The sequence below is a fragment of the Paroedura picta genome, chromosome 3, assembly GCF_049243985.1.
Source record: "Paroedura picta isolate Pp20150507F chromosome 3, Ppicta_v3.0, whole genome shotgun sequence".
Classification (NCBI taxonomy): Eukaryota; Metazoa; Chordata; class Lepidosauria; order Squamata; family Gekkonidae; genus Paroedura; species Paroedura picta.
In genome coordinates, this window is record NC_135371.1 from 121,912,830 (window position 1) to 121,933,566 (window position 20,737).

At 44.7% G+C, this 20,737-nt stretch overlaps 1 protein-coding gene and 1 long non-coding RNA gene across 3 annotated transcripts in view; one reads left to right on the forward strand and one right to left on the reverse strand.

Moving 5' to 3' along the window:
* Nucleotides 1-20,737, forward strand: part of USP43 (ubiquitin specific peptidase 43) — a 149,891-nt gene that overhangs the window by 20,738 nt on the left and 108,416 nt on the right. For both annotated transcript variants that reach the window (XM_077327524.1, XM_077327525.1), the window contains exon 2: nucleotides 3,317-3,457. In XM_077327524.1, the coding sequence (XP_077183639.1) occupies nucleotides 3,317-3,457 (141 nt within the window). The remainder of the gene's footprint in view (nucleotides 1-3,316; nucleotides 3,458-20,737) is intronic.
* On the reverse strand, nucleotides 11,037-15,108 carry LOC143832715 (uncharacterized). Its single transcript, XR_013229376.1, has 3 exons — nucleotides 14,886-15,108; nucleotides 12,978-13,115; nucleotides 11,037-12,645 (listed from the first exon to the last, which is right to left on the reverse strand). It is a non-coding gene; the product is annotated as an uncharacterized LOC143832715 (long non-coding RNA).

The window sequence follows — 20,737 nt, forward strand, 5'->3', positions numbered from 1 at the left end:
ATCCCAAAATAAAAAAATAACATTAATCAGTAAACTTATTAAGAAAGATAAAAGGAAGTGCTTCTTCACCCAAATCCGCCTTTACCTCATCTTGGGAGAATGGCGGTATAAAAATCCAATTAATAATAAGCATGTGGAATTCAGTGCTGGAAAAACTGGTGGCGGCTACAAGTATGGACAGTGTCAAGAGGGGACTGGATGGCACAGAGGTCCATCAGTGGCTATTAGCCACAAGGTATAGATGTATTTGTGGTGTTTGGGGGGCAACCATGGGAAGGCTGTTGGGTTTTGGCCACTGTCACAGAGTGTTGGGCTGGATGGACCACTGGCCTGATCAAACACACTTTCTCTTATGTTCTTAAATTTCCTAAAGGTAATTGGCTGATATCTGGGAATGGGGGTAGGGAGTGCTGGTGTAGAGGCCCCTTTGCAAGGTGATTGTTTTGTCTCTCTTTTTTTTTAAAGGGCATTATCTCTGTTATTATGGCATCCCAATTGACTTGTAGCTTTAGCCTGTTACAACTATGTTTTGCCTTTTTGAGGCTACCTGCATGTGGACTTATCTTGAGTTCCCACCCCCAGAGGAAGAGTGACAGCTCTTCACTTCCTCAAGCTTGCAGCATGAATTTGAGGAGAGAGGCAGGCAGGCAGGCAGGGTGGGGGTGGTTGGAAGATTCCTGGTTGTCAGGCATGCAGGCAGCTCTGCCTTAGAGGAGCAGCCTCCCTTTCAGTCAACAAACACTCAGCTGGCTGCTACTCCGCTGCCCTCTCAGAGGGCCTCTGTGTCTTTAAGAGCTGCCCAGTAAAGCCAGATCTCTAAAGGGCAGCCTTACCCTGCATGGAGATGCAGCCTTGGGGAAAGTTTCACCTGTTGAATCTCTTCTTGCCACAGAGTTGCTAAAGACACAGGGATCTTGCTAGGGAAACCAAAAGGGAATGGCTTCATCAGGAGTTTCTGGACAAGATCCTAGAGCTGAATAGCTCTAAGAATGTTAAAGATGCCAGACTAAAAAAAAAGAAAAGCTTTCTCTGTTAGGTAGGGTGTGATTAAATCAGACTCTTCATTATAGAGTAGTCTGTTGCGTTCGTCTAAACATCCCCTCTTTTGGCAAGGCACAGCTTTTCGTTATGAGCTAGGTGCCAGGGTTTGTTCGCCCGGCAGCTGAAGTCTGTGGCACTGGGGTGCTGCAACGCAGCCCGTGGGAGAAAAGGGCAAAGCAAAGCGGCCTCCACCGACTGAGGCCACGGAAAGAGACCCTGAGCTCCAGCCCTCCTCCTGGGTTCTCAACAGTGTTGCTTTGGTTTCCATAGCAACACTTTGGCATCTCAATGGCAAGCAGAGCCTCCCTTTGTCTCCCGGAGAGCAACGTGAAGGGATCCCTTTAGCATTTGTGCCTGTCGCAAGGCATAGACAAACTATTTTCTCCTCTTATTGGGGGGGGGGGGGCATGGTTAAGCTGTGGAGGGACAAAGCTCTGTAAATCCTGTGATTTAAGGGCTTTTTTAATGCACAAAGTGAATGATTCTAATTTTGGTAAGAAGAATGAAGGCCTTTGTGTAAAATATTCTATCTGATGAAAAAATGGCCACACAATAGTAACATGCTTTTCAAAGGCAGAGTTCGATAGCTTCTGAAGCTTTCAAAGCCCTTGTATCAAAAACAGAGCAGTATTCCTATTCACACAGTTCTGGATAAAATCTAAAAAGTGGGGTGGAGCTGTGAACTATATAAAATATGTAAATATGCTTAATGTATGTGACATTATTTTTTTTTTCAATTTATTGAAGCATTTTAGGTCACTTTTCTCTGCAGAGGGACCCAAAGCCACTTACTAAATGGGAAAAAATCCAAATTATAGCAAACCACAAACAAAACCCACCCACAAATAAACAAAAAACAAATTTGGTTGATTCCAGGCTTTGAGCCATGGGCCAGGAAAACCTTTGTCTAATGTTCAGAGGTTTTCATCTTTGACCCCAATTTCAGTGAACTGTTAGTCTGTTGCAGCAAAACCAGCAGGATCTTCTTCTGCCAGTAACCTGATTTCCTCTTTGGGAGTGCCCATGTTACCTTTGGGTTAATAACCTGTTTTCTTGTCTCATTTATTTTGATTAAGGAAATGACAAACAAAACCATCCTGTTTTTATTTTGCACTTCCGTGAAGGTGACTATTTTAATATCTGTTTAATCCTTCTACACCTAGACACTCCCTCTGACTGACATGGCCTAGCACGAGTAATTTTTCTAAGCTTTCTCCTTGGCTAGGCAGGAAGGAGGTACAGTTCTTGTACCAGATCCTAGTACTCATGCTTATGCTAAGCACCTTGTAGCTGGCTAGCATAAGTTGGGATGCCAACCTTCAGGTGGAGCTTGGCATGATAACTGATCTCCAGTCTACAGAGATCAGTTCCCTTGGGAGAAAAAAATAGGGGTTGTGGCTAGAGTGTTAGATTAAGATCTGGGAGACCTAGATCTAAATCTCAACTTGACCTTGGAAGCTTGGTGAATGACCTTGGGCTCTTGACAAAAATTATTTGGAAGCTGCCACTTTGAAGCCAGTCTAAATTATATAGATCAAATTATGTAAAGCAGTCTTGCCAATGTGTTCTATACCATTCAGGCCTTTGCTGGAATGGGGATTCTATGGCTATGCCACTTCAGACTGCAGGAAGAGCTCTTATGATAGAATTCCGGAGGACAGATTCTATCTTAAGTTTTTTCCTTTAAAAAAATGCCAGTTTTCACTGTGGAAGGATTTGGGGAGGGAGCTACATGCTGTCATGAGAGATCCCATCTGTGGTCTGAAATGCTACAGCTCAGGTGGTATCTCAGCAAGGTTCTGGTTCTGGTTGCAGCATTTCTGATGACCATACCATAGAATTTGGATCTAGATTATTCCCAACTCTATCTCATATCAAGGAAGGATAAGACCCAAACTGACACCTAAATCCACCGGCTTCTCTGTCTGTACTCCCCAGTGAGGATTACATTATTATGACAACCCTTTCCTTATATGATAAACAAATCATCATTTTATGATGTTTTAAATCTTAATTCAGATTTATCTTGATTTCTTTTTTTTATTTTTAAGAATTTTATGTTTAATGTTCCCTGTGTTGTAATCTACCCTGAATTTATAGAGATGGGGCAGAATAGAAGTTATGTATACAATGTATACAAAAATAAACAATTGGGGGGAGGAAATGAATGAACTTTATACAGTGTATGAATCCCTTTTGCCTCTTCTTTGGCTGTAGTCTCCCCCCACCCCCTCTTTCCATTTTTTAAAAGCTACCTCTTTTATTTTAACTACAGAATGTCGTCTCTAAATATGGTGCTCAGTTTCGTGGAAACTCACAACATGATGCCCTGGAGTTCCTCCTATGGCTACTGGACCGCATGCATGAAGACCTGTGTTCTGTGTCTCTTAATCAGAAAGGGAAGGTCCCTGGAAAGGTCAGTGTCTGATAGGACAAATCTGTGATTTTACCCTGAATGCTCTCTCAGATTTATGTGGATTGTAAATTACCTTAACAAACAGTGAGTACCAAATAGTGGAAATGTGTATGACGTTGTTGTGCTGGATTTGCTGAACTCCATATGCCTGTTTTGACTCTTGCTTTCAGATGACTTGCTAATAGGAAGTGTGCTTGTTGCTAGATATAATTTTGGAGTGAGAGTGGGGATTGGCTATTGGTGTCATAGAGCAGAGGTCCCCAACCTTTTAATCACCAGGGACCGGTCAACACTTGACAATTTTACTGAGGCCCGGGGTGGGGGGGGGGTAGTCTTCTGCCAAGGGACGTCGCCACCGCTGCCTGAACCCCTGCTCCACTTGCTTTCCTGCTGGTGTCCCTGACTTCCTGCCGCCCGCTGGGGAGCGCTGCCAGCAACAGCTGCATAGTACCACGTTGAGGGGGAGCTCCAGCCATGGTGGCCACTGGAGAACACCAAAGGTAGGCTGGCGACAGAGTGGCAGGGCAGCCCCCAAGGCAGCAGCCGAGGAGGAAGACGAGGAGGAGCAGCGGCCCGGTACCGACTAATCTGTTGGGGACCACTGTCATACAGCACTGATAAGCTCCTCTAAAGCAAGGGAAGATACTGCCATTCCTAGGGGGCAAAGGCATTGTGCATGAAAGGTACCCCACAACCCAGTAGTGTTGTACACAGGACATAGTAGTATACAGGGTATCACGCCCGCTGCATCTTCAGAGCTGGTGCCAAGGGGTGCCTGTGTAGGGGATGTACCCAGCCCACTCCCAGTGCCAGCGGGAGATGTGATCTCTGATCAGCCCACTGATGAGCATCCTGGGCCTAATCAGGGGGTTTCCCATCCTTACTATGTCAAACCCCCTGGATAAAGCAGCCACTAGTCCAGAAGAATCACCAGAAGAGCAGCACCAGTGGTCTCAGGACAAGCCCTGAACGTCAGCGGAGGAGGAGGTGATCTACCCTGACAGCTGTCAGAAGATCAGCATGCTTGGCAGCTTGCTGTCAGGGTAGATGGGATCTAGCTGCAACTCCTTCCTCTGACAAGGGTTAGCTTCAGCTGCAGGCTGTCTGCCTGAGGGCTGCCCCACCCTGCTTCTGGCTATTTCAGCAGAGCCTTGAGGCAAGACTTTTCCTGGGGTCAATGTGTGTGTTACCCTGCCCATCTCCTGAAATTCCTATTTCGATTTACCACAGCAAAGCTCTATTCCTGTGACTCTTGGCTCTGCAACCTCTCACTTGCCTGATCTTTCTGTCCCAGCTCTTCGATCTCTGGTTTATCAGACCTTCTTTGACTCTTTAGGCTTTCAGCTCCATTCCTGATTCTGGTTGGTGTTTTGCCTTTGTCCCTCACTCTCTGATTTTGACTTCAGCTCAGCTTGACTATACTCCCCACCCTGCATTCCTGTGAACTCTCTCTCCAGGCTCCTGACCTCCTGGACTGGACTCTGGACTTTGGGGCAAGCGCTCTTCTCTGGCAAAACTGCTTTGCCATGTAGGTGCCACCCGGCAGGGCAGCTCACAGGGCCTATGAAGTAGAAGGGGAGATCCCCCTACATACATTCACTGCACATGGATACAGTTTCTGTAATGGCTTAAATACTGTGCCCATATTTAGGTGAATGTTTGATGGAGGAGAGTGAGCTCCCATGTACTCCATTACAAGTGAGGATAGCATTCTTGGTTTGGATGTCCCCGAATTCATTTTTTTTGGCCAAAAGATGTAATATTTACAATGCTAGTTCTCCTTTCCTCTTCTCACACAGATTTCAGAGGCTCCCCTCCTACACTTTTGGAATGGTCCAGGAAACCGGGGGCTGATGATGTGAAATCAGCAGCCTTCCTTTTGCCCATCCTTCTCCTCCGGGGCAGTGGGAGGGAGGTGGTGCTAGAAGTTCCATTTAGATGAGTTGTCAGGTGTGGGCATTTAAAACTTGTAACTGAGTAGGAAGGACCTGGAGCTACTGCTAGAGGGAGAAGATGGAACAAGTTCTTTAGGTTTTCTCATAGATATGCTACCAGGATAGAGGTGTGGTAGTGTCAGAATGTCCCGGCATTGCCTCTGTTACTGTATTTCATTGCTCATCTTTTGCCCTCAGGATTCAGAGACTGGCTTTCCTGTCACAGCAACAGTCTCTCATTAGTGGCATATGCAAGACCTTAGAATATCTGTAGCTGGCATCTAGTTCCTAGAGTCACTGGTGCTCCTTTCCAGTGAGAGATGAGTGTATAGCAGAGGAGGCTTTGTGCTCAAAGTTCCTAAATAAATGAAGGTGAACGTTTCATTCAGAACATGACTACAAATTCTTAATCATTTAAATATGTTTTCTTTCTGTGTTGAATGTTATACCCTAGAAAAAAATACCACCTAACAAACACACCACATACAAAAATGCCTTGGAACTGTCAGATATGCTTTCTAATTAGTTATTTTTCTCTTGTTAATTTTTAGAGCATTTTCTTATATATTTTCCTATAACACTATTTTCTCCTTTCCTGCTCACTGTTCAGTGAGTACACATTATAAGTTTTCTTATTTTTGCTTCCCCCCCCCCACATATGTATTATAAAGATCAATTGGAAACTGTAGCTCCTTCCAATACATCTCTGCCAAAACTTGAGAGAGCTAAGTGGCTGAGGTTTACTCCCAGTTTTGGCATCTGTCAGTACACTCTCTAGCTGACAGCCACATGGGTGCTCCCCAAGGAGGCAAAGCATATCTCCTGTTTCAGCTCCCAGGCAGCTGGTGGGTAAAGGTGTCTGGCCACAGTGACAATGAAGGTACAGCACCTACCGTCTCCACTGCACAAGGCCTGTGCCTCTGGGATAGCTGCCAGATGCAGCCTAGAGGATGGTTGCCAAATGGCAGAGCGAAGGGAAGGGGAGGGGTGACATGCATAAGAGAAGCAGAATATTTGCTTAGTGCTCACCCATTCTCTTGATCCACTGGTGGCAGATGCTACTGCATCTGTTATTTGAATGAAGGCAGGAATCCACAACCAGTCACAAGTCTTGCCAGGCAGCAGTGCTGGCAAACATGGTGGCTTCCTGGGAATGCCCCAGTGGGTGACATGGTGCCTGCAGGTGTTGTGTTGGGTAACACTGCATTAAAGTGAACATTGACTAATTGGTAAGGTTCCATCTTGTGTTTTACATTTTTGAGGTGTTAGAAAGGGAGCTCTCACTTTGCTCTCTTTTGCTTAAGACTGGGTTTTTGCTTCTACCAGAGGCATCCACCTCACCAATTCCCTCTCTGTCCCTCTTAATCAATATATGGAGTATCTCTTCTAAGTCTGTGTGACAGACTGGCCAGCACATAGGTGTGGTTAGAGGGATGACACTAAAGATCCTTTTCTAAAATTTTCTTTTTCTTTGTTTATTGTGCTTGTACGAGCCCCACACTTGGGGAGGTATGAACTCTACTATATTCTACACAGGAACCCTCAGTTGCATATTCTTCAGCCAAACAACCATTTCCCCAGACTTCCTTCTCAAAACATTTCTCTTGCTCCTCCTTTCATAGAATCTCCCTCAGTTTCTTCACACCCCGAAGCCTCTCTCACTGTGAACCCAGTGATCAGCTCTTCCATTTCCCCCTTTATCCAATCAGCACACATAACTCCCAAAACTCTGAATTATTATTACTAACTAGTAAATATTTCAGAAATCAATCATTACAGTCCATGTTAATCAGTGAAAATAAATTTTAACTGGTAGGGCTCAAAGGATAAGGACACATTAGTGTAATTTTTAGACTGTTTTGATTTTGTCACTTTTATTAACTAAGAATGAAAAGTAAAATGTTAGCGACTTACTTCTAGCCATGAGTAGCTTTTGTTTATTAATTTGTAAGCTGTCTCTTGCTCCTGAGTGAATTTATGGTTAACTGATTAATTGGTTAAAAGGCTGATGATTAATCAACTCAAAACTCTTCAGTTGATAGAAAACCCCTAAATAGCAAACAGTTTAGAGCCCTCAGACGTCAGCATTAATGATTCAGTGTGGTGGTCTTCCTGACCATTGAATCTTTAACGTGGTCTGGGCTAGCACAGGTCTGCTGCATACTGTGAAGAACTGCCTGCCATGGGCAAAGCAGTGAGGATTTGCAGCACAGTGCCCAAGGGAAAGACCTAATGGCTCCACAGAATGCTCAACTGCTCCCTTGGCAACTTTATTGTGGATTTGGTCCCAAGTGTGTCAAATAAATCATAGGCTTATGGGGATGGGGGCAATCTCCCTTTTATCTCACCAGCACCAACCCTGTTGGTGTACAACTACTAATCTGTCGCTAATTGCACTGACAGTCAGCTTTCCAGAATGGAGTGGCAGCTGCTTTGTTGCTGGCTAAAACAGTAATTAAGAAAAGCAGAAAATGCCCCAATGAGTCAGAATGTGTAGCTCCTGTGCTTTGAACCAGAATGCCGGTCTTGAGCTGGTCATAGAGGAGTTTGGTGCAGTGTTTAAGAGCAGCAGACTCTAATCTGGAGAACCGGGTTTGATTCCTCACTCCTACTCTACCTGCAACCAACTGGGTGACTTTGGGCCATTTACACTTCTGTCAGAGCTCTCTCAGCCCCATCTACCTCACAGGGTGTCTGTTATGGGGAGAGGAAGGAAAGGAGATTGTCAGCCACTTTGACACTCCTTCAGGTAGGAAAAAACTGGGTTATGAAAACTAACTCTTCTTTTTCTTAAGACAGGACCACTCCTATGGCTGCTATGTGCCATGTCTTTGTGGGGACTTTACTGTCCTGGGGCTTTTTTGTGGTAGTACATGATACCTTTTTGAAGGAGAAGCTCTCCCAAGGGGGAGGTGTAACCAGTGCAATCTTACAGTTGAGTACTGACATTAAAAAAATAACAATAAAAAATGCTGTTTTCATTCAGGCTCCAGCCTTACTACATCCATTGGAAGCATACTGTGAAAAGGGCAACTTGGATGTAGAAGATTTCTGTGCATGCATGTCTTTGTGTAATCAGCAGCGTGAAGAATTTTGCCCTAGCCCTTTACACTAAGTGTAAACCAGCTGTGCCTCAAACTACTTTTCTGCTTGCTTAAGATGTTGCACATGCAATTTCCATGCAAAATAAAGTAGAAAGGAAAGTGTTAGGTGTTTTGCATGATCTTGCACAAGCAGAACTGCACTGGAATACATTTACATTTCTGCTTGTGCATAACTGGATTTAAGCCAAGAGCTAGTCAGTTCATATTATTGCAAAGGAGACAAATTCACTATTTTATTTCTTGTACGCTAGGAACTTCTGGTAGTGATAGGATTGGAGTGGTTCTCTTGGCCCTGCAGATTTTAATTAGACAACATCCACCATGATTTCCAATTCTACAAAATGAAGCCAGTTTGGTGTAGTGGTTAGGAGGGGTTCGATTCTGCACTCACCCACATGCAGCCAGCTGGGTGATCTTGGGCTTGCCATGGCTGATAAATCTGTTCTGACCGGGCAGTGATATCAGGGCTCTCTTAGCCTTACCCACCTCACAGGGTCTCTGTTGTGGGGAGAGGAAAGGGAAGGTGGCTGTAAGCAGCTTTGAGCCTCCTTCGGATAGAGAAAAGTGTCATATAAGAACCAACTCTTCTTCTTCTACTATTAATAATAATAACCACAGGCGTATTGTAAATTACTAAGGCAATATTTGTGAAATGCCTGGAACACTCAAAATGAGCCAAATATTACTGTGTCAGGTAGTTGTATTAATATTAGAATCTCAGCATACAGTTATTTCAAAATGTGGCTGAGTGCAGGCTGTTCCATGCCAAAGCTGCAATAGGCCTGACTCCATTCTGATAAATTTTGGACCAGTTGTGCTTTCACTTGGATTTGCAATCTACCAATTGGGCAGGAAACCCCTCTCTCGCCCGAGGACATTTTCTGCATCTGCAAGCCTACAAGGAAGGAGTGTGTACCAGCGGGGGAGGAATCAGGGCTGCCTCGCTTCAGAGTGTAAAGGAGGAGGAGGAGGAGCAGGAGGAGGAGGAAAGAAATGTATAAAGTCCAAGGCTATCTTCCATGCTGGAATGTACTGCATTGTTTCAAAAACCTGGCAACAAAGTGGTGATGTTTTTACAAATGACATATAAATCAGCATGTGCATTTTTTCATACCAGTACATCAGATGAAGCAATGTTATTTTACAAATGTTGTGTGCATACATTATTGCATATACACGCAGACACAATTTTAAAAATGTCTCTGTCACTTCATGATATCTGGGACTAGGGCCGCCAGGTTCCTGCAGGAAGTGGGGATCCTGCCTCCCTTGCACTTGCTTCCCACCACTGCTCTTATGTCTGGTGTGAGAAAAACTACAGAAAGAAAAGAATAACTGTTGGCTGTAGCATGATGTCACTTCTGGGGAAAACCCAGGAGCGATGGCAGTCTGCTTTAGAAATGGCTGGGAACTCTTTGGTTTTACTATAGAGTTTCTGGTGATTCCTGGAGCGGCATGGTGTCGCCTATGGCTTTTCCCTGTTGTGTGACAACACTGCCCTATGTCCCTGACTCCCAGACTTTCACTGGTTGCCAGGCTATGCTGGGCAACCCAGTCCAGTACCTGAAACCTGCTATGAGGCCATGGAATGTGTCCCCAGCTCTAGTGGGCATCCCCCATTGCCCAGGACAGTTTCCTGGTGTTATCCAGGATGTACCTGGCACCAGATATGAGCCTTGTGATCTTGGGGCTGCTGATTCTGTGGTTACAGTCAGCTGGGGGCTACAAAGCTGGTGGTTAGGGCCCTCTTTGGTTCCACCTCAAGGAGAGGTCAGGAATTCCTGTGGCAGGGCAGGGCCTTAGAGGCTGGACAAGCTAGGATGTCTGATGGTGCATGTTAGGAATGGAGAGAGAGAATGACACAGGTGTCATGTTTGAGGGGGACGGATGTTCAGAGAAGTAGCTGGTCAACTGGCTGCTGTGGCCCTGAATAAAGGGTGCCAGGCAGCTCTGGCAGACAAGGATGTGTATTATTCCCAAACCGATAGAAGTACTTGGAAGTTTTTGGATTTTTTCTTTTCATCTCTAGTACATGGGGGCCTTTTGTGTACCCCAGCCACCTGGGTGTGTTACAGGGACACATTCCATATTTAAAAGTGCTCTTAGCCTCAGTTATGAAAGCACCCAGGGTCATTTCCAGGGTTTTTAGAGCAGTGCAGAAAGAATTTTTGTGAAGAGCTTTCAGTATCTGAAATGTGCTATGGAAATGCTATTAAAATCAGTGGCATCTGGCAGATGATATTACCCTCTCATTTCATCTCATCAGCATCTTGTCATCGTCCTTTCAATCATGCTGTCCCTCATCTGGCATAGAAGTAAGATCTGGGACTCTCTTCACCGAGTTAAGGGTCTGGGACCAGGTTGCAGGATTGTGCACTCAACTCTTCCCCACCCCCTTCCCTTTCTGAATCATTTCCTCCATATCCTGCCTTTCCAAAACCAGCATCAGGCAGTTTACAGTCTAATGCTTCAGTTCAGTGGTATTAGAACACAGCAAGAATATCTGTTAAGATTAGTACTGTTATAAAAATACATGTAGGAAGAAATAACCCACAGTAGATTGAGGGCAATTTAGCAGGAAACAATTCTACAGACTCAACAGCCCCCTCCAGTAATTGGCAAATAACCTTTTGAAACAGGATGATCTTTGGCCCTTGCCTAAATGCTGTCACTGACCAAGTTGGCTGTGCATCTCGTGGCAGATCATTCCATAAGGTTGGTGACACTATGACAATCACTTATGACCATACAATCGAGGTGCACACCCTCTGAACTGAGGGACAAACTTGGTCATGTAAGGGTAAACAGTGGAGGGTCATAGGTAGGGATGCCAGTCCCCCGGTGGGACCTGGGAATCTCCTGGATATATAACTCATCTTCAGATTAAAGAGATCAGTTCCCCTGAAGAAAATGACAGCTTTGGAGGGTGGACTCCATGACATTATATTTCACTGAAGATTCCCCCTGCCCCAAATCCTGCCCACTCTCATCTCCACCCCCAAATACTCCAGGTATTTCCCAACCTAAAACTATCAACCCTAGCCATAGGGTACCTGAAATCTCATAATCTCTGGAGAACACCATGCTTTGGAATACATTGAAGGGGACAGCATGCATAGTGATAGCTTATGCTGACCTTTTATATATTTGTGTGTAGCAGGCTGTAAGTTTAATGTGTGTTTTCTCATTATCTGTTGCTGGAGGGTACAGGAATGTCATTGTTTAATGCCACAAGTTCTTGGAGAAAAAGTGGCTCGTTTATGTAGTGCTTTGCCTACATTAGGGAGTCCAAGGAAGGTATTTATTGCTGCTTTGTTCCATGCACCATCTTAACAATTAAGAATCTGAAATAGTATTTAATAAAACCTTAGATACTGACCTACTATTAAAAGATTAGTGATCCATAATAGAAATAGGGGAGCTGTGAGAAGGCAAAAGGATCCTATTTAGATGTAAATTAAGACATTTCCATGATACGGTGAAAATATCAAAACCAAGCTTCCTAGAGAGGAAGGGTAGGTGATTGAAGACCACTTTGAGCCTCCTTTGGATAGTAAAAAGCAGGGTACAAAACCCCAGCTCCTCTTCTTCGTGTCCATTAGCCACGGGGAGAAATGGCATTCTGTCTAGTTAATTATCTCACGGAAGCAAATCAGAGTAGGCAGGTATCCATTATCCAGTTTTCTATGATACGATAACATTTATTGTATATAGCCAAGGGCCATTACAAAGCACAATTAAAACAATATGGTACAAATACGAATAAAATAATATTTCTCCAATATTTCTTTCCAGTTTTCTATATTATTCCAATACTGTCCCTGTCACCCTGATAGACCTTTAGTTATGGCTATCTGTTATGCTGCAGAAGGAGAAGGAAGCTTCAGATCATACGGTACCAGGCATAAACATATTGATGCATTTTTGTTTTAATGCTAATCAGGTATTTTTGTCTAGAAGCCTGTCTGTGTTCATGGCAGCTATCAAAATCTGATTGGCAGTTGCCCCTAGGCAAGGGTGACAAACCACCAAAGGGACAGGCTTATTCTTCCACACTCTTAGGCAGGCGCCTTCAAACCTGTTCCCCATCTAGTTGAGAATCCCTCTGTAGTCCTCTTGAGAGACACCAGAATGGCTATTATTGTGGTTTCTGAAAATAGCACAAACATAGGCAGGCAAATTAATAATCCAATTGTGGAAGCCTAACAACAGTAGTTAATCCATCAGAGGAAGATCTAGCTATAAACTGAGCATTAACAATGGATGCTAAATTCCGTGTATGACAGTGGTTTCCGAGGTAGGTGGCATTTGAAAGCCGCTCTTGGCATTCAGAATATGGTCTCTGAAACCCAGGACAGAATAGTTTTAGCAAGGCTTGGAGCTATATTTTTCAGTTGTTGTTCACCAGCTCCATTTATGGGCTGTCCTGATACTTAGGATGGAACAGTTCAGGGAAGGAAATGGGGTCTGAAAAGAACTCACCTGATCTCATATAGGAGGCCTCTGAACTTGGCCTTAAGAATGAAGAGATCTCCTCCAGTTTGTTTTGGCTCCCTAGCTATCTTATGCTACATACATACACATAGTGAGATGGCTTTCATGCAGTTTCCTACACAGAACCTGTTCAGGAACACAATAGAAGAAGCAGTGAGGCACCAGTCCAGCTAGGAAAGTAAACCAGAAGTGAGAGGAAAGATAACCTTTTTTTTTAACTAGTTCCAATCATGTAACATGATTTGGATCTTGGCAGTTCATTTACATCTTGTACAAGATCCTATATCTTAGTGCTTTGCTTTCTTTAGCGATGTCAGGCTGGGCATATTACTCCTGCAGAGGCTGAATGCGCTGTAATCCTACATGCTGAGATAAGTGTTTGATTGTGCATCCTTATCTCTTGCTCTGCCTCTGGCTGTGATTATGCTCTGGTGGTTCCCTGGAGAAAATGGATTGTGTGATTCCTGTAGTGTGCTGGGCCTGGCAATATTTTAGTCTTTCCTGCCTCTCCTTACAACAGTAGCACTGCCTTCCCCCCTCTGGTGGGGTGTTTCGTTTTGTTTTTTGCTGCAGCCACCAGCACTGAGGCATGGAAGAAGTCTGCTTGCTGAGATGCAGTGTGCTTATTCTTGCTTTTGAGTGCTGCAGTGTTATGTGTCTTGTACACCCTCTTTTTCAAGGTCTTGTTGGGGAACTGTGATATCATAGCAGCACCTTTGAGTTTCCTTTTCATTGAGCTTATTTTTCATGTTAGGATGAAAACTTAGTAGTCATGTGCAAAGAAAAACACCCTGGTAATTTATTGGACTCAGAAGATACTGGTATATCTTGATATTCTTGAATCCTAATACCAGTCAGTTATACTGGAAGCTGAACCAGATTAGAGAACCAAACAAATTTAGAGAGTAAGAGAAGTGGGAAAAGACAGGAGTACAGAGAAAGAGAGAGAATTAAAGACATAGAAACTAAGAGAGGGAGAGAAGTAAGCAAAGAGAGGGGAAGAAAGAGAGAGAGAAAAAGACAGAAATAGAGAGAAAGAAAAAATGGGCCAGAAAGCCCTCCCGTGGCCTCTGTGCAATGGCCAAGAGCTCAATGGCAGCAAATTTGCCAAAGTGTTCCTGGCCAGGACTATTGGGGGTGGTCAGTAGTGAGGCCAGGCCAATCAGGAAGCTGTGCACTTCCTGATTGGTCTGGAGTCTGGACAGGTGCTCTGCCCAGGAGGACTCAACATTTTTATTTACGTAGCCAATGGTTACAGATTTATTTGCACAATGTATAAAGTTAAACAGTTAAAAACATGGACAAAGCTCATAATCATCGCCATTGTAATAACATAATATGCACCATGCAATGCTAGACCTTTGGGTTTAGAAATACCAGTATTTGGGGGTGGGGTAGGGTTTTTTGGGGGGGAGGGATTGGGTGAACTGAATGCATATGCTTAAAGCCTAACAGCACATTCTGTAGATACTATCATCCATTATAGTTTAATTTTCTTTCTCTGAAGGATTGAAAAACTAAAAAAGAAAATGTCCAGGTTTGTTGTTACCCATTAACTCCCTGTCAAGTCCTAGTTAAAAAATCCTACCCTTTAATGAAGACACAAGATGCCTGCATGAGGCAGATCACAGTGGATCAAGTTCAGAAGTCAAAAGAGCAAAATTCTCTACCAAGAACAGATACATCTCTTAAGTCATGCACATTCCAATGCTTAGCCTGTACTCTCTCCTGCACTCCTACTCTTTCACACACATGTAGGTACATCTCTTTCCACTGAGCCCTCATCACATATGCAGACTCTTTTGTGCCCACGCGCACACTCATTTTCCAACCCCACGCACACACAATTTGCCTGCACGCGCACACACACACAAAGTCTCACAAAAAGGAAAGCACCTGCTTTTGTAGAAGATCCGTGAAGCTACCGAGCAGTTGAAGTGAGAATTAATTGGCACTTATCTCAGTTTGAAAATGTGCCGTTTGTGAGGGCGTGCGGTGAGCACTGAACTCCTCCTGCACAAAGAGCTGCATTCCTCTTGTTGCTGGTGGAGACGCAGCCCTCAGAAGAAGAAGCTCTTGGAACCTGATTTTAGCACAAGTGGGAAAACATTTGTGGAGTGGGGAAGCTGGAGGGTAGGAAAATGTGAGATCAGTTGAAAGTACCTTTGAAGGAGCTAGCAAAATGCAAGTTATAACAGTTAACACAGCAGACCTAGCATGTGCTTCAGGGCATTGTTCAGAGTGAGCACTGGCTCACGTAGAACAAGGTTGTCAGCTCTGAGGCATGCATCTCTGTGTCAAAATCACTATTCAACCTTCCCAAGAGTAACAGATGAGATGGCTTGCTGGGAATCACTCACATGTGTCTTTGGGCTTGGGAGTTTGGTTGGCATGCAGAAAAGAGGTACAGTGGAACCATAAGGAAGACAAAGATAGTGTCAGGACTTGCTTGTTTCTTCATCCTGAGGAAAACTCCTTGGAAGAAGGGGGGCAGCTCATTTGTGGACCCAGAAAAGCTCTGTAGCCTTTCCTGGTAATTCAGGAAGCACTGTTAAGGGTGACAGTCTATCTTTGGATCCTCTTGATTCCATGCACTGCTTGCATCATGTTTGGGTCCTTCCATGCAACAGAACTGAGTCCAAGGCCCTTAGAACTGGAAGGGGAAAGGGGGTTGTTTTGTCTGATTCCTTCTCCTCCTCGAGAGATGTGACCTGCTTCCTCAGAAGCCTGGCTGTCATCCCCCATCCCCCATCCCTCCCCTCTCTGTCTATGCCTCCTGTGTGGCTAGTCTCAGAGCCCCCCTGGCCAGTGGGATCCTCTGAGGTTAGGAGCCAGCTTCAGGCATTCCTGGGATGTAACCTCTTCCTCCCTACCCCTCAGAGCCTTACAGAAGGCTCTCCCACCACTCTGTTCTATCCCCTGTCAGGCTGCCCCATTGGTACCATACCATCAACCAGCAGGACTCCCGCTCATTAGAGGTCTGAGAGGCCTCTTGGTATTTTTCCATGCTGTAAATGTTTCATCACACCTCTCTCTCTTGGATTCCTAGGTTACTAGGTATATTGTTTATAGCTTATCTCTCAAGGAGGCTTGTGTGGTGTCTGAAGGGGAATAAACGTCCTTGGGGAATGTTCAGCAGGCACGTGTCAAAATCCTGAGTTACTTTCACTTTGGGGGATGAAAGAGCTATTCTGGTAGGAATGACTTTTGGCACAAAAATGGCTGGGTGAAGGGGGGTGGGTGGGCTGAAGCCTGTATTTATCTTGACCCTACACTTGTATTCTGTCTTTAACAATGATTGCCAGTTGTGATCATTTGCCCATTATTCCTCTCCTAGGCTAAATAAAACTTATTATGGGCTTTGTACTAAAGTCGTTTTCTGCCTAAAATCGTTTTATATGTCTGGAAGTGAATTGTGGGGTCATGACATTCCCATGCTGCTACATTGTCAGTGGGATATGCCCTTGCTTCCCATCCGGATGGCAGCCAGCTGGTTGGCTGCATGGAGGTTCCATTGCCTGCTTGTTAGCCGTCCAGGAGCCTCTGCTGTACCCTTTCCATCACCTGGGCTGGCTTGAAGGGTCTGCACTTTCCATCAACTGTTGGGACAGGCGGGAGTGGCCCAGATATCAGTGAGGTATGAGGTGCTCCACATATGGGCAGTGCCTCCAGGACCAGCTTGGAAACCAGTGTAGATGGCAGTGGCAAGAAAACCAAGGCCTGTGTTCCTTGGAGGCAGTCAAAGACACACTATAATTACTTCCAGCCTTCAGATTGACAATGATTGATAATCTATAAGGGGTCCAGTGCTAGATGGTAGAGTACTTGTCAAAACTTAGCTCTGGTAGATGAGGTTCTGATGTAAGTGCTTTCAGGATCAGGGTTTTTAGGTGTGAAGTCTGCCGTAAAATCATTGTTTTACTGTCTGGAAGCCATTAGTTCAATTACTGTGTGGTCTATTTCTTTGGCTTGTAGTTAGTTCATAGACAGCTCCTCATCTATATCAACAGCTGAGTCTTTCAACCTGGCACCAGTCCTTGGTTACCTTCATCTGCTGGACAATTCCCCTGTTCATTAACTTACTTCAAGGTTCCTGTGTTGGATAGATAGGCATAGTAAGTGCTCTCCCCCCCCCCAAAAAAAACAAAACTTAATGATGACTATAGTAAATGAGGAATACATTGAATGCATATGGGGTGGACAGGATGCATTTTCGGTGTTATCTGCACCTGGGGCACTCTGGGGCACCAGGTCTGTGAGAAACTCGTGCCTTTCTGGGCAAAAGGCCATGGTTCCCTGAGGAGGCCCATGCGTACCCTTTTGGAACTCTTTAACATGACACATACTTGGCTTGGAATAGTGGACCACACTGAAAGCAGCTTCGTGTGTGTGTGTGTGTGTGTGTGTGTATGTGTATGTGTGTGTGTTTCATGCTGCATTTCCACTTTTGCCCAGCCTGGACTTTCAAAAGTTCAACAACCACAGCTGTCTCAGCTGCATCCTCAGAGGACCCCATCCTCCGTACACATCCTTTAAATAACTGTCTCTGTGCTGGGCAGATGGTAGAATTCATTAGCCCTCACTGCTCCTTTCCTTGGCCTGATCGCCTTGGCACTCTGAAGTCATGGCTCAAACAGGGCTGCCTGTTCAAGCTGTTAGTTCCAAAAGCATGGGAAAGGGAGCAGTAGCTACGTTGACTTTTAAATTCTGAAGTGACAGGTTTGTCTCTGTAACTCCTTGGCAAGGACTTTGGTGCTAGGGGAACCCTGAGAAGGCTTGGGTAGGGATCCCTGTGGAGATCGAACAGTGGGAATTCTCTGCCTTTGAGAATGAAGGGGTGTGTGTGTGCGCGTGTGCATGCGCTGATTTTGAGACAAAAAGTTTTGATGGAAAGCCACCTGTATGTATGTGTGTGAGTATTCTGCATTCACACAAGTGACCATCCTACAGAAAAGCCTTTCAACTCTAGGAAGCTTCATTGCTTTAGCTGCCACCTTAAGATGTTTATACAGATCCCTCAGATCACAAGAAGGTCACTGCTGGATCAGCACCCTGTTTTCCATTGTGGCCGAAGCTGTTCCCTGGTGTTTCCATCAGCAACTGGCATTCAGAGAGCTACCTCGGAAAACGAAAGCTCCAGTTAGCCCTGTCCTCCGGGAATTTGTCTAATTCCATTTTAAAGCTATCAACACCTGCAGTCATTAGTACCGAATTCTACAGGATACACTGCATGAAGAAATACTTTGTCTGTCTTGAACCTATTACCCATCACATTGTAATTCACATTATGTTAATCATATAGGGGACCTTTTATAGAATTTTGGTTTGGTAACTTACCCTGATGCTTCTTTGAGAGATTCCTGGCAAAAAGAGTTTCCACACCAGCTTCAGCTTTGCAGTCCATTTTAATTATATGGTCCATCTGTTGATTCTGTTGACCCAGGCTTTTGGTGCTGAAGCTTGCATGGATGTTTATTGCATGGTGTTCCTTGCTGATGCTTCAGCCACTCTGCCATTGCAATTTTTACTGATGCCGGACTTCCTATTGTTTTTGGTTTATATTGTTTGCATTTATAGTAGCTAAGAGGCCTTGAATGCCCTGTGGGGCAGAAAGAGGGCCATAATTTTTAGGAACAAGAATATAGGGTGGAATCTCCCTGTATCAGGGGGACGTAGTAATTGACACGTTTCTCCCCAAACTTCTTAGAACTGGCGACCGTTTGTATATTATTACTGGTTTAAAATAAGCTATTGGATAGAGATCCATTGTATTTGAAAATTGACTAATTGGAGGACTTCCCACTGAGGAAAGTTGTTTTCCATTGAAAACAGACATTACCAGGATGCTGTTCTGGTAGAAATCTTGACAAATAAAGGAATAAGAAAAGAAAACATATGAGAAACTATTCTTGTTTTAGACACAAAATTGGTGGCACCAGGACAGGGCATTATGCTGTGGCAGTCCATGATTTAAAATAATCTATAAGATTTAAGTGTGTAGCAGTGGAGAGCTCCACATCCATGTAAATTTTGGCCTGAAAGCCAAACTTCAGGAGGGGTTCAGTAGGCTACCATAGTATCTGGGCTTACAGGAGGTAGATTCCCTACAAACTGTACCTGACTTGGATTATTCATTCTTCAGGTTCTAGGATTGGATTAGGCATACTACTTATTTACTGACCACCTATTTCCCCACCAGGTGACCTTCTGACCTGGCAGAGGTAATTTCAGGCTTCATGCTAGAGATTCCCAGATTGATAGTGCTCAGTGATTTCAGCATCCATATTGATGGCACGGCTCAGATTTTTCTAGCCTCTTTGACTACTACAGATCTCTCTCGAGTCATCACGGCTCCCACACCTACCAAAGAACATACCTTATACTCCATTTTTCTTCAGTGCAAGGTTCCAGTTATTTCCTACAAAGCCCTGAATGGCCTTCCATTCACATGCCTGTCTCTCCTGCTGTGCAGCAGTGTGACAGCTTTGCTGATCTGAGAAAAACCCTCTGTATCCCCCTGCAAATGGGTAAGACTGGCATTTGTCTGTTCATGTGCTTTTTTTTCTCGGTGGTGTCTTCCTATTTAAGGAACTGCCTGAGAAAGTCAGGAAGGCTCCCATGCTTCATTCATGCTGCAGACTATGCAAAATAGAAATTTTTAAGGAGGACAATTTTATAAAGGGATAACTATACTAGAATTAACAGTCCATGAGGGCACCAATGGAATAGGATTTCATCTTCTGCAGTGATAATTGTGGGTATTACCTGCTTTTACTGTATTCTTCACCTTGTGATATCCATTGGTTTGGTCTCTTTAAAGGGCTGAAATTTGCATCTCTTTCTGCACTTAAATCTCCCTTTCCAGGCACAGACCTGAATTGCCAGCTTACTTAGGCTGCGACAAATGAATCCCTGCATATAGCAATTTTTGAGGTAGGTCCTAATTTGGGGCTGTCCAGTGGGGAAACTCTCATTTGGGTTTTTGTTTCCACAGCCACCATTAGTGGCTCTAAGCAAAAAATAGTGGCAGTCTTGATTTTAACACAGTGTTGTAATGTGATAAACTATTTGTTTTTAAATAATTCACATTTCGTATACTTGGGGGAAAGGGGGAAGGCATTTGGTAAGGGCATAGAATGGCGGAGTGATGGGTGCAAAGAAAGGTGTAATCAGGCACCACGCGCAGACTAAAAAAAATTATTGGAAAGGGGGAACAGGAGGAAAGTGTGATGGGAGGCTGCCTCCCTTTGAACCAAATGCGGAAAACGTATGGTGAATTTCAGTCTGGGAATTTTTTTTGTGGGGGGGGGGGGAATGGCCAGGTGTGAAAAGCCTGGTGTCGATTCACAGCATCAAATGGAAATCCCAAATAAGGCTAAAACAAGGTATGTCTCAAATGCAGAAATGGTCCTCTTTGCTTATTTATTACAGTACTAGGAATAAAGCACATTGTACCCAAAATACAATAGGCGCTAGCAGGGTTTGCATGGGTGCCGGCAGAGCTCTGGAGAAGAGGCGAGGGCAGCGCGAGGGAGGGGAGCTTACTGTTGGCGCGGCGATGTCGGAGCACGGGCGTCGGCTTGTCCTGGGCTGCGTGGTTTCGGCGGACATTTTGGAGGGTGGGCCGGGGCTGCAGTGGCTGGGCCGCGGCATCCTGTAGTCTGCGGTGACCGTGTACGGCGTGCAGCAGCTCCCGACCGGCGGCCTGGTGTCGGCGTGAATCTCGGAGGGCGGGGGGGAGCGTCGTC